The 14,965-nt window shown below is 40.7% G+C and overlaps 1 protein-coding gene across 1 annotated transcript in view; it reads left to right on the plus strand.

The window, feature by feature from the left end:
- Nucleotides 1-952: 952 nt before the first annotated feature.
- LOC309326947 (olfactory receptor 14A16-like) overlaps nucleotides 953-14,965 on the plus strand; it is a gene marked incomplete at both ends in the record, with an annotated part of 47,340 nt that continues 33,327 nt past the window's right edge. The window contains one exon of the mRNA XM_081835975.1: nucleotides 953-1,043. Coding sequence (XP_081692101.1) covers nucleotides 953-1,043 — 91 coding nt within the window. The remainder of the gene's footprint in view (nucleotides 1,044-14,965) is intronic.

Raw genomic sequence — 14,965 nt, forward strand, 5'->3', positions numbered from 1 at the left:
TACTTTAAGAAGCTGTCCTGTAAAACCCAGTTATGACCTAAGTAAAAGGTAGCATTAAACATAAAGGTCTTCACCGCTTGCCTAAGTGCCTGTACACATGGGGTAGGGCACAAGTCAATAGGAAGGGAGGGTATGAGTTTATGATATAATAAGCCAGAAAATTAACAGTGAAATATTTGATTTTCCTATCCCTTATTTTTGCAGTCCCAAGCAGAAACTCACCTACCAAACCTTCAGGGAGCCTCTGTTCATACTGCATGTTCTGTCTTCAATTTACTGAGGCTACCTAATTTGTGCAGGCCTGCTGCAAATTATCCCAAATTAAAAGGATGTGTATGTGTGCATAGTGATAACAAAGTCAGTTTATACAAGCACCAATTCCAGTTCTTACCCGGGTGCTGCTGCAAGCCACTGCCAGACTCAGGAGCACATATATAAAATGGGTATAATAGTAACCTGCCATTTATTTTGGCTAAAAGAAGTAGATTGATTTTGAGCACATAACTCTGAAATTATTTGATGATATGTGTTGTACTCTTAACTGTTAATATTGTATAGGTCACATGCAAGAACATGCAGATTGTTCTGTGTAAACAAAACTGCTCTGCAAGAAGGCTCACAATGCAAGTTGCAAATCAGTGTTGCTGGGAGGAATTGGGACAATCCTGGATAAAATGAGAAGCCAAAATGGCTTCTGTAATTCCAGGAGTGTCCTGGGAAAATTGTGACACTTCAAGGTTTTGCTAGCCTCCCCACACCATGCACACATTTCAAATAGGTGCAAGGGGGGGGGGGTTCAGTGACAATTCTAGGGGGAAAGCATAGAATGCATGGTGGATTTGACTGTTTAAAGGAACTTTGTTTAAATTAAACGGGTTAATAAAGATTTATAAACAAACAATCCTATCTTCTTCCTTGTACAGGTAATGTGTGAACACGTTGTGTGAATAAAATGTCCAATCTTACCTCCATGTCTACATTTCTGCTGTTGGGATTCTCAGACATTCGAGAACTACAGATCTTGCACTTTTTTGTTTTCTTGTTGTTGTACTCGGTGGCAATAATGGGGAATTTTCTCATTATTGTAGTAGTTGTCTTCGATCACCACCTTCACACCCCCATGTACTTCTTTCTCATGAATTTGGCCATGATGGACCTTGGAACAATTTCTGTCATGGTACCCAAATCGATGGCTATTTCTCTTTTTAACAGCAGGTTCATGTCTTATTCTGGATGCGTTGCTCAAGTCTTTTTTTCATATTTTTTTGGAACATCAGATCTTGCCCTCCTAACTATAATGGCACATGACCGCAATGTTGCTATTTGCAACCCACTCCAATATGAGTTAATTATGAAAAGAGGAGCCTGTATACGGATGGTAGCCATTGTATGGATTATCAGTCTTCTTAATGCCACCCTACATGCTGGTTGCACCTTTGCAAACACCTTCTGTTCTAATGCTGTCAATCAATTCTTCTGTGAAATCCCAAGGTTACTGAAGCTTTCCTGCACTGACTTTTACTTAGTTGAAGTTGGGTTTCTTGTGCTAGGATGGAGTATAGGGCTCGGTTGTTTCATTTTCATCATCATAACATACATTCAAATCTTTTCTACAGTGCGTAGAATCCCTTCTGTTCATGGTCAGAAAAAGGCCCTTTCCACTTGCCTGCCCCACCTCATGGTTGTCTCTGTGTTTATCTTCACTGGAGTATTTGCTTATGCAAAGCCCCCCACAGATAATGTTTCTAATGTGGACATAGCTTTTGCTGTGGTTTATACCATCATTCCTCCCACATTGAATCCATTCATCTACAGTATGAGAAACAAGGAAATAAAAACTGCTATGTGGAAACTCTTAGATTATGGGCATTCTTCTAAAAATATATTTTGAGTTTAAAAAAATGGGATTGTATATTCAATGTGAATGTTTTGATATACAGTTTTTAACCTAGCACTAGAACCTTGGGGTGGACATTTGCTTTGCATGTAGGAAGTTCCTGCTGTAACCCCTGGAATCTACAGGTGGAGGAATGAATGATTCCATAACTCAAGCCATAGGGAGCCACTACCAACCAGTGTCAACAATACTGAGCTAAATGGACCAATGGGCTGATTCAGTGTAAAATAACTTCCTGTGTTCCTAACTCTACAATGCAAATAGTCTTATAATTTATTCACTTTATTCTCCATGCCATTTGTTGCCATTTGTTCATCCTCTTCACCCTTCTCCCCCCCAAATGTGTTTTACTTACTACTGATACAAGTATAGTACAATTAGATAGACTATAACTGTATCAGCAAATACTATTTCCAATGCCTTTAGTAAGAAAATAAAAGTTCAAAAGCATAAAATGTATGTCCCCAAAATAATTATTATATTTTTGCTTGCCACTCCTGTCTCTGAGTAGTGTGAGATTCCAGGGGTTCCTGGAATTTACCCAGGGTTAAACTCGTGGTGCCTTGGAACATAACCCCCACTTAATGGGCATTGCCTATATAGAACAATCAAATGTAACGAATATTCATTCTAAAAGGAAAAAGTGTTGAAAAATGTGTAATTTTCCCATCAGAATTTTCAGCTTTACTGTAGTGTAGACAGAATCAGACATTTTGATTGTGATCATTCTAAATTATAAAACTTATTTTTCGATAATATATGATGTTGCAATCTTCCTTCTCTTATTTTGATAATATTCATTGCTAGAAACATTTCCCTTGCCATATTCCATCTTCCCGTAAGTCACCCTGGAGACTGCCTCTCCCTCGGGAGTTGTTAGGATCCACCTCTAGCTCAGTCCATTGGGATTTCTTTCCACTAAAAAGTGTCATTCACCACTCTAAGAGATACTGCTGTCAAAAACCCAGCCACCCTTGCAGTTACTTCCAGGCTAACATAATTAACAGGAAACTAAAATATTATCTTAAAGATTTCAAAATAAAACATTACCAAAGGAAATCAAATGCAAAATGCACATTTAAAACAGCACAATTAGGAAGATAATATTATCATAGATACCATGCTCTCTGTATCCAGTATCCAGTAACTAGTTGTTGTGGTTTGAGGACCCGATCCTCGCATAGTGGAATGAAAACACACGGACACGTGATATAAAGTTAATGGGCAAGAAAAGGCCACAACTTTATTGATTACAGCAAGTGAAAAGGTATTGGCTTAGACATTGGATCACGTCAGTTGACCCTACCCACTCGGAGAGGGGTGAGTCAGAAAGGGGGTTTATTCACCAGTAGGTGGAGCCTGTTGATGCTAATCCAACTATAAGCTCTCCCCTGATGTCACCGAGGGTCGTGCCATCACCTCCCGCCACACAGGCATCAGACAGAATACACGACCGCCGGATTCCTTTAACGGAATACCCCAAAATTGAAGGCATAGGCGATGGCCACACCTAGCCCTTCCACACACCACAAACACATTATTCCTTCTTCTTTTTTAAATTTTTATTAAGAATTTTGTTAATATAGTATAGAAAAGACAGAATAAACAGATAATAGACAGAAAAAAGAACAAACATAAAATTTAACATCTTATAGTACCCATCTTTTCTTCATCCTTTGGACTTCCTCACATCTCCCGCTCTTGCATTCCAAATTTATAAAACTTTAGCCAGCAACTTATCACCTTGTTTCAATTCTTATTATACACATTTCCAATGTTTTATCCCTAACTTTGAATATTTTTATCTAGGTCTTAAATACCTAATTTTAACACAATATTTATTCAAAATTTATTTTCCTCATAGAATTCACTCATTCTCATAATCTTGTCAACTAACTTTATGGGCCCTGTTATTTTCAAATCTCTCATCCTTCTTAGCACTCATATAATTTACAATGTTTTTGTAGATAGTCCTTAAATTTCTTCCAACCCTCTTCCACGGTTTCCTCTCCCAGGTCTCGGATTCTGCCAGCCATTTCTGCAAGTTCCATGTAGTCCGTCAGTTGCATCTGCCATTCTTCCAGCGTGGGCAAATCTTGAGTTTTCCAATACTTAGCGACGAGTATCCTTGCTGCTGTTGTTGCATACATAAATAATGTTCGATCATTCTTTAACACCCTCTGGCCAACAATGCCCAAAAGGAAGGCCTCTGGTTTCTTGGGAAAGGTATACTTAAATACCTTTTTCAGCTCATTATATATCGTTGCCCAGAAGGCCTTAACCTTAGGGCAGGTCCACCAGAGGTGAAAGAACGTTCCTTCAGTTTCCTTACATTTCCAACACTTATTGTCTGATAGGTGATATATTTTTGCTAGCTTGACTGGGGTCATGTACCACCTATATATCATTTTCGTAATATTTTCTTTCAAGGCATTACATGCCGTAAACTTCATACCGGTGGTCCATAACTTTTCCCAGTCAGCAAACATAATATTATACCCAATGTCCTGTGCCCACTTTATCATAGCTGATTTAACGGTTTCATCCTGTGTATTCCACCTCAGCAGCAAGTTATACATTCTTGAAAGTAATTTGGTCTTAGGTTCTAACAGTTCTGTTTCCAATTTCGATTTTTCCACCTGGAATCCTAACTTTTTATCCAATTTAAAAGCCTCTTTAATCTGAGCATAGTGTAGCCAATCTCGCACTTTATCTTTTAGTCTCTCCAAACTCTGCAGTCTCCAGTTGTCTCCATCTCTTTCTAATATTTCCCAATACTTTGGCCATTTGACCTCCATATTGGGTCTTTTCACTGCTTTCGCTTCCATAGGTGATAACCACCTCGGGGTCTTGTTTTCTAATAAGTCTTTATATTTTGTCCAGACATTACACAAACACATTATTCCAATGCCTAACTGCCACCTGAGCCCAGAAAGGGGTTCGCCGCCAATACCCTCACGGCTGTAACCAATCCCTAATGCTGATGATGATGCTACCTAACCACCATATATCATTCCCATTGGCCACTCGTTCATGACATTCTATAAGCCTCACTAGGTCCAATGAGCATCAACTGCCACTGTCAGAGCCTGTTATATTCAAAACTATATTATGTACCAGGTGAGGCAGGGTCTGTGTGTCCTGAAGCTGAACAAGAAAATGTCAAACCTGCAATGCGGAAGAATGCAAATGGATCAAAGAGAGGCAGGTCCTATGTAGCTGGTTTCCACAGTAGATATAGTAAATTTGATCAATGTGTTGTTTTTCCTTATCTTATTCAAAAGTATGTTAGCAACAAACCAAAAAAACCCTTGGTGCTGTATTGATTGGGCTCACTCTCATTTGCCTTTAACTCCATTAACCAACAGTGTCTATGGCTGAGATTGGAGGACTAGTTGCATGCCCAGCCAGAAAGTCCCTGCCCCCAGGGAGCCTAGCTGACTGGTGGGAAGAATGAATAGACATGGCAACTGTAATGGGATTAAAAGGCAACAATTTTATTAATTTCAGATGTAGGTAAAACTTGGCATAGGCATTGGGCGTGTATCCCCCTCAGCCCCCAGTGGGGAACCGAGGCATGACAGGGTCTAGTTGGGAGAAAAGGTCCATAGCAAAACACTCCTCCTCCTCCTCCTCCTCCTCCTCCTCCGCCTTCTTCTTCTTCTTCCACTCTACACACAGAGATCTCAGAGCAGTTCAGAGATGGGGCAACCCAAAAATGGGGGGGCTCTATGGCCCGCTGGCCATCCGCTTCTGGCTCTATGGACAGAGACTTTCCCCTCAAGACCCCTTTAACAGGGTACCCTGTAAATGCCACTGCTGTTGGGGGGTGGGTGGATCCCCCCTCCCCCCTCCAGGTCAGAAGATAGACTAAAGGATTAGTTGATTAGTTGATTCTTCCATGAAATAATCCATCATGGAATGTGGTATTCTGCCCCCACACCCTGTTTGCACACACTCTCACCTTCGCATTTTTCCAGCACTTTTAAAACAGGTAGTCCAGTTTGCACATTATGGTCAAATATGCAAACATTATCAACTAACTAACTAACTAACTAACTAAATCATACCCTCACAGCAAGCTCATGAAGTACATTAGACTGAGAGGCAGTGACTGGCCTAAAGCCACTCAGTGAGTTTCATGGCTGGGTTTAACCTTGGTCTCTCAGGTTGTAGTCCACTTACACCTTTTTACATCCTTTGGAGAAAAGATGTAGAAGTGAATAAGCTGGGTGAAGGGGATATTTTCCTATTGGTCTGGAAATTTATTGGGTTTCTTGTTAGCAGTCCTATGTAGCACTTTTAAGATTCACCAATTCAGTTTGCTAACCTGTGCATACTTATCACAGCTCATTGGCCACTTGTTCATGACATTTTACAAGTCTCACTAGGTCCAGTGAGCACCAACTGCCACTGACAGAACTTGTTATATTCAAAACTATATTATGTATGGATCAAAGAGAGGTAGCTGGTTTCCACAGTAGATATAACACATTTGATCAATGTGTTGTTTTTCCTTATTTTATTCAAAAGTATGTTAGCAACAAACAAACAAAACCCTGGGTGCTGTATTAATTGGGCTCACTCTCATTTGCCTTTGACTCCATTAACCAACAATGTCTATGGCTGAGGTTAGAGGAATAGTTGCATGGCCATCCACAGAGGCCCTGCCCCCAGGGAGCCTAGCTGACTGGTGGGAAGAATGAATAGACATGACAAGTGTAATGGGATTAAAAGGCCACAGTTTTATTAATTTCAGATGTAGGTAAACCTTGGCATAGGCATTGGGCATCTATCCCCCGTGGGGAACCGAGGCATGACTGGGTCCTGGTTGGGAGGAAGGGTCCATAGCAAAACACTCCTCCTCCTCCTCCTCCTTCTTCAGGGCAGTTAAGAGATGGGGCAGCCCAAACATGTGGGGGGGGGGCTCTATGGCCTGCTGGCCAACCGCTTCCGGCTCTATATGGACAGAGACTTCCCCCTCAAGACCCCTTTAACAGGGTACCCTGTAAATGCCACTGCTGTTGGGGGGGGTGGATCACCCCTCCCCCCTCCAGGTCAGAAGATAGACTAAAGGATTCAACCAAAGGACTAATCCGCCAAAATTGCGACTAGTTCTACGGGGAAGGCAAAACCTGACAATCAGGGAAAATTCCTTCCCAGCTCCGAAAAACAGCAACCATTAAGGAATCATAGGAAAGCCCACTAAGCTGGATAGGAAAAGGTTAGAAGAAAAGCAGAAAAACAACAGCAATGCTAAAGGGTGGGCAGGGTTGGTGACACCACAAGGCTGACTTGGCTGCAGTGAGTTGCGTCGGCCTGATTATAAGTCCAGGGAGTGGACCTGAGTGAAGCCTGCAAAAGCTTCACCCCCCAGACCACTGTGGATTGGCAAGATGCTCTGTGGTGGCTGGGGAGGAACCCAACAGTCAGGGCAACATGGCAAGGCTCCAGGGGCTTAGGGAGGTACCATGGTGGGCCACAACTGCCACTCGCCATGGAAGAAGGGTTAAGTGGCCATTGTCACTTCACTGGATAAATCTTATACTCTACCTCTCCTCTGATCCTTGCACTAAAATTTTGCATGGACTTGTGGACTTCCTTTCAGATTCAATAGTTTTCCTAAGGGGTGTAAAACAAGATTGATTTTGTGCCCCACTCTTGTATAATTTCTACATAAATACTTTTTTTTCTACTGTGAATGTAGAAGCAGTAACTTTCAACAATGTTTTCAGATCAGCAGTGCTGGACTCTTGGGAGTAAGATCCCAAGAGGACAAATACGACTTAAAAGAATGATCCTTCCCATGTCTACTGTTGCTAATTTAGTGACTATTATCGTCACCTATGCAGTCTATTTAAAGGAGGGGGGAAGTTACACGTACTGTGGCAAGTGCTGCAAGAAGGCTGAAAGAGCTTGGTTGAGAAGATGCATGGATTCTGACATCTTTATCATATCGTACCCTAAAGTAGCTGGAGAGGAAATTGAATCTTATCATTAAAGGTATTTTAAAACAATTTAAGGTGATTTGGTAGTTTCCTTTTTCTCTGAAGTAATCTAGATGTGTCTATCAGCATTTTATTTTCTTCTCATCTTTCAATTTTAAAGGAGTCTTAAAGGTAAAGGGACCATTAGGGGTTGCGACACTTATCTCGCTTTATTGGCTGAGGGAGCCGGCATACAGCTTCCGGGTCATGTGGCCAACATGACTAAGCCACTTCTGGCGAACCAGAGCAGCACACGGAAACACCGTTTACCTTCCCGCCGGAGCGGTACCTATTTATCTATTTGCACTTTTTTTTTTTTTTTTTTTCATAAATCATATTTCTTTTACAGAATCTTTTGGGCTTCCCCACATCTTCCCGAATCTGCATTATTTATAATACCAATTTCAGCATTTTGTTATCTTATTTCATCACTTATTGTATCTTTCATTTTGTCATGTTACCCTTTTCAATATATTTATAACCCAATGTTCATAATACAAAGTCTTCAGCTATTTATTATCTTATTTCATTACTTATTGTATCTTTCAGTTCATTATTGTATCTTTCAATTTCATGTTACCAAAGTCAAAGTTATTGTGACCATGATCTTATATATTGTGATTAAAACATAATGCAATAAAGATTTTTCTTAATTTCACCTCTCTTTTCTTGTGCCTTAGTTTTAATTTCACCTAATTACCATTGCTGGGGCTAATATTTCCTAAAAAGTGCATTTTCTTAACATTCATACAGCTTATAATATTTTTGTAAATAGTCCTTAAATTTTTTCCAGTCCTCTTCCATTTTTTCTTCTCCCAAGTCTCGGATTCTGCCAGTCATTTCCGCCAGTTCCATATAGTCCATCAACTGCGTCTGCCATTCCTCCAGTGTGGGTAAATCTTGTGTCTTCCAACACTTTGCGATGAGAATTCTTGCTGCTGTTGTAGCATACATAAAAAAAGTTCTATCCTTCTTTAACACATTCTGGTCTACAATGCCCAGAAGGAAGGCCTCCGGTTTCTTAGGCAAGGTATATCTAAATACCTTTTTTAACTCATTATAGATCATTTCCCAAAAGGCCTTCACTTTCGGACATGTCCACCAGAGATGAAAGAACGTCCCTTCCGCCTCTTTACACTTCCAGCATTTATTATCAGACAGGTGATATATCTTAGCAAGCTTGACTGGGGTCATGTACCACCGGTATATCATTTTCATAATATTTTCTTTCAGGGCACTACATGCCGTGAATTTCAATCCGGTGGTCCATAACCTTTCCCAGTCCTCAAACATAATGTTATGTCCAATATCCTGTGCCCACTTTATCATGGCGGATTTGACTGTCTCATCCTGTGTATTCCATTTAAGCAGCAAGTTATACATTTTTGAAAGTAATTTGTCTTTAGGTTCTAACAATTCTGTCTCTAATTTCGATTTTTCCACCTGGAACCCAACCTTTTTGTCTGTTTTGAAAATTTCCCGAATTTGGGCATAATGCAACCAGTCTCGCACCTTACTTTTTACATTTTCAAAACTCTGCAGCTTCCAATTGTCACCATCTTTTTCTATTAATTCCCAATATTTTGGCCAGTAGGCCTCCATGTTAAGTCTCTTGCGTGCCTTGGCCTCTGCCGGTGAAAGCCACCTTGGTGTTTTACTCTCCAATAAGTCTTTATATTTTGTCCAGACCATAAAGATTGCTCTTCTAACAATATGGTTTTTGAACATTTTATGAACTTTAACCTTGTCATACCACAAATACGCATGCCACCCAAAAGCGTTATCAAACCCTTCCAGATCTAGGACATCGGTGTTCTCTAACAAAAACCAGTCTTTCAACCAGCAGAAGGCTGCAGATTCATAATATAACCTCAAGTCTGGCAGGGCAAATCCCCCCCTTTCTTTCGCATCTGTTAGTATTTTAAACTTAATTCGGGGCTTTTTGCCCTGCCAAACAAACTTAGAAATATCCCTCTGCCACTTTCCGAAGCATACCACTTTGTCCACAATCTGCAGGGACTGAAACAAAAATAACATTTTCGGCAAAACATTCATCTTTATAGCTGCTATTCGGCCTAACAAGGAAAGTTTTAGTCTTGTCCAAGTTTCCAAATCCCTTTTGATTTCTGACCAACATTTCTCATAGTTGTCCTTAAACAAATTCAAGTTTTTAGAAGTCAAGAACACCCCTAAATATTTTACCTTTTTAACCACATTTAATCCTGTCTCTTTCAAAAACTCATCTGTTTCTGTAGACGTTAGGTTCTTAGCTAAGACCTTAGTCTTTTGCTTGTTCAACTTAAATCCCGCCACCCGACCATAATCAGATATTAAATCCAAAACTCTTTTTGTGCTAGAAACTGGCTCCTGTAATGTTAGTACCAAATCATCTGCAAATGCTTTCAGTTTATATTGTTTCACTCCGACCTCAATGCCCCGAACTAACCGGTCCCTTCTAATCATATTCAAAAGCACCTCCAGGACCGAGATAAACAATAATGGGGATAGAGGGCACCCTTGTCGTGTCCCTTTTTCAATATTGAATTCCTCCGTCACCACATTGTTTACTATCAATTTAGCTTTTTGGTCTGAATATATTGCTTCTATACCATTTTCAAATCCCCGTCCCACTCCCATCCCTTCCAAATTTTTCTTCATGAACATCCAAGAAATGTTGTCAAAGGCTTTCTCCGCATCAATAAAAATTAACGCCGCTCTAGTGTTAATATTTGTTTGTAAGAGTTCCAAGATGTCAATAATGTTTCTCGTGTTGTCAAACAAATGCCTACCCGGGAGAAAGCCTGCTTGGTCCTTGTGAATCACTTCATTCAATACCTTTTAAAATCTATTTGCCAAAATGTCTGCAAAAATTTTGTAATCCACGTTTAGGAGTGAGATGGGACGGTAGTTCTTAAGTTGAGTCTTTTCAGTTTCTGTTTTAGGAATCAATGTGATGAAAGCTTCTTTCCACGTTTCTGGTGCCTTCTTACCCTCCATAATCTGGTTACATACCTCCATCAAGGGTTGTATCAAATAGTCCTTCAAAACCTTATAATATTTGGAGGTAAGTCCATCAGGGCCTGGAGATTTGCCTAATTGGAGGTTCTGTATGGCACTCTCGATTTCCTGCTGTGTAACTTTAACATTCAGGGTTGTTCTCATTTCCTGAGGAATTTTTTGTAATCCGTTAGTTTTAATAAATTGATCAATCTCAGATTCTTTCTGCGGCCCTTGTGCATAGAGATCTTTGAAATATCTCTGGAAACATTTCCTAATTTCTTCAGGCTTCTGAACCATTCTTCCTTCAATCTCTAGATTTGTAACTGTATTTAATTTTTGTCTTTTTTTCAACTGCCATGCTAGCAGTTTCCCACATTTATTTGCTGAATCGAAAGATCTTTGTCTCATTTGTTTAATTTTCCACTCCACTTCTTGGTTTATCAGTTTCATATATTGGGCCTGGAAAAATTTCACTTCTCTCAGCACTTCCTTAGACTTGGGCCTAGATCTTAATTTCCTTTCACCCTCACTTATTCTCTCCAATATCTTCTGCTTCTTTTCATTCCAGAGTCTTTTCTTTACAGTGTTTTGTTGTATTAGAAACCCTCTCATCACCGCTTTACTTGCGTCCCAGATTGTTCTTTTTTCCACCGTAGTGTTCAGATTTATCTCAAAGTAATCTTTCAAAGTTTTTTGGGCCTTCTTCACAATCTCCTGATCTCTGAATAAAGTGTCATTCATTTTCCATCTGAAGGATCCGGTTATGTTTAGTCTCAATTCCATTTTCAAAGCATTATGGTCGGAGCAAGTTTTTGGGCAGATTTCCACTTTTCTAGTTTTAGGTGCCAGTCCTTTAGTTATCCATATTTGGTCGATTCGTGTCCATGACAAATGAGCTTCAGAAAAGAAAGTTCCTTCTTTTCCTAGGGGGTTCTTGACTCTCCATATATCAATCAAATCCATATTGTCTGTCATTTCAAAAAAAGTTTTAGGTAGTCTGCCTTCTTTTGTTATATTTACACTCTGCGACTTATCCATATTTACAGAGACAACCCCATTCATATCTCCCAACATAATAATGTTGTTATAATCCAGATAGTCCAGTAAAGTCTCATGCAGCTTCGTAAAAAATTCCGATTTTCCATCATTTGGCGCATAAATTCCTAATATCAAAAATTTTTCACCATGTGTGTAAATTTCAATAGCCAAAATTCTGCCTTGTTCATCTTTAAATAGAAATTTCGGTGACAGGCTCTCCTTTGCGTAGATCACTACTCCTCTTTTCTTAACTCTGTCCGAAGAAATAAATTCTTGGCCAAGCCTTTTATTGATTAGCACTTTCCGATGAAGCCTTGTCACATGTGTTTCTTGCAGACAAATAATGTCCAATTGCTCTTTCTTCAATATATGGAATACTTTCCTTCTTTTTTCTGGGGAATTTCCGCCATTTATATTCCAACTAAGAAGTTGCAGAGACATCCTGAGTCAATTTGTAGGCCTTACAATGGGGTGTCTAGATCTCCCGTTCCCGGCGGTGGCAGTGATGGTCCAGCTCCAGGCTGTTTAGTTCCTGGTGGTGGAGGTGGCCAAGACGCAACTGCTCCTTTCTGGAGGTCTTCCCCGTTGTCGTGAAGAAACTTCTGCTGGTCCTCTGGTGTTCTGATTCTTGTTTTCCTTCCTTTATAGCTAAATAATAGTCCTTGCGGGAACTCCCACCTATAAGGGATTGTGTTGTTTCTCAACAACTTTGCCAGTTCTAAGTATGAGGCTCTAAGATCCAATAACAATTTGGGTATATCTCTGTAAATTTCAGCCTTTTTACCTTCTATCTCTAGAGATTTTTTGAAATGTAGGCCTAGTATCTTGTCTCTTTCCTCTCTTGATTTCAGAATAACCAAACAATCTCTGGACTTGTCTTTCTTCACCGATCTGCCCAGTCTAAATGCAGTCACAATTTTAAAGTCTTTATCCTCTTCTATTCCCCAAAATTTGGAGAATAAAAGTGTCAAAAATCCCTCCAAGTTGCCTTCCTCCAATTCTGGGACAGCTCTCAACCTGAGGTTATTCTCCTTGTTTCTCAATTCCACCATCGACAGGTAGGCCTGTTGTTCCCCTACCTGTCTTTGCAGAGGCTTGATTTCGCCTTTAATCTCATCAACTTTTTTACTTGCTTGCTCCGCTTTTTGATAGGCTTCCACAGCTAATTTATGATTTTCAGCTGTAGCTCCTTGTAGATTCTCAATTGCCTGTGTGTTCTGAGAGACCTTTTCAGAAAGTACGCCAATAGTAGTTGTTGCTTGGTCTATTTTTAGTGATTGACTGTCCACTTTTTGATTTAAAATTGCTAGTTGTTCTAAAATTTGTTTCAAAACTGTGTCAGATCCTCCTGTTGCCATGTCCTCTTCAGCAGGCTGTTCGGCCTCCACCTCCTGTGCTATCAGGACGGTTGGAACAGATGATCTGCGATGATGAGCTAAAGTTGTTTGGACAAGTTGCACAGGCTTCCTTTCTTTTTCTTTTTCTTTTTCTCTTTCTTTAGCTTTGGCTGCTCTTGTTTTCCCTGTGCCACTCATTCCACACCTGCCTCTTGTTCAAGGTCAAGTTATCCTTTATTCCATGAGAAAGCAAGTCCAGAGTACACACAATTAAACCACAGAAATTCCAAACAAAAAATGTTTCCCAGGCCTCTATAGCTCCACAGTCCTCTAGGGGGAGTATCTTAAAATTTCAGGGAAGGAAAAGGTTTTTCCGCCATTTAAAGTTTCTATAATCTCTTTTTTAGTTTGTAATTCCAAGACAAAAAGGAAGATTCGCAGAGTCCTTTACTTTTTAAGCTAAAGCCACTAGGAGCCAGACTGGTAATTGCAACAGTATTTCAAACGTTTAAAGTTTCAATATATGTAGCAACTTAAAATCTTGTTACTATAGTCCGCAGTTTGACAGCTCAGTTACGTACTGACAGCCCGACGACTTGCGTTCTTAAGACAAAGTCCCAAATATAAATCCCATAGGCAAAAACAAAGTCTCTCTTGGTCTTTTAAATAAGAAGACTGCAAATTCTGTAAATGCACGATAGTTCCACTTTACAAAGTTCCCATTAAGCGCCTCAGCGCTCCTCTGTACTTTTGCTTTTGATCTTGTAAGCAGTATCGGGAGACGGACTTCCTTTTACTCGTCACCCGTTTTCAAACCCGGAAAAAGGATATTTAAAGTCCAAATTGTAGTTCACTTTACTCACGGGTATGTTGCTTGCCAAATTGATGTTCACAGGAAGAAAGGTCGACGCTCATCAGCAACAGCTGCGCGGCTTCGCCTCCCGCAGAAAGAGCGATGAACTCACAGCGCCGCTCCCCCTTTCGCGCTCCGGAGCCCCTTACGGGGTCCCTTCCGCACTTCTGGGGAAGTTCCTGGCGCCCGCCGAGTCCCACGGCCACGGGCTCCCTCTGCCCGTGGTTTTTTCAAGCGGGTCGTCGCTATGCCGCAGCGAACGACCCTTTTCTGCGGAGCCCCTCTTCAGACGACGAAGAGGACCGCCATCGCTGTTTCGCGCCGCCTCCGGAAGTCCCCCTATCTATTTGCACTTTGAAGTGCTTTTGAACTGCTAGGTTGGCAGGAGTAGGGACCGAGCAACGGGAGCTCACCCCGCTGCGGGGATTCAAACCACCGACCTTCTGATCGGCAAGTCCTAGGCTCTGTGGTTTAACCCACAGCACCACCAGCATCCCAAAAGGGTGTATCATTCAACTGTGTGGTTCATTTGTGATGTGTGTATGATGGAACTGGGCTGTGTTCTGTTTCAATCAGTCTGTGTGTTGGAAGAAAGTTCCCGATCAAGGCCACAGCTTTTTCCCCAGTAACTGGATAATTTGCAGCAGGTTTTTTTCCCCATGTCAGAAAAACAAAAGTGATGACATGAAAATCCATGCAGGCAGAACTAGATTTGTGTTACATTTCATGGGGACACAAATATACCCCAGATCATTATCACCCACTGAAGTATTAGAGACATATATTGGCACAAACAGTAGCACTACCAGCCTGTGAAATTCATCAGGAGATTTTATGTCAGGGGTCAGCAAAC

This window comes from Podarcis erhardii, assembly GCF_964252035.2.
Source record: "Podarcis erhardii genome assembly, chromosome: 13".
Lineage (NCBI taxonomy): Eukaryota > Metazoa > Chordata > Lepidosauria > Squamata > Lacertidae > Podarcis > Podarcis erhardii.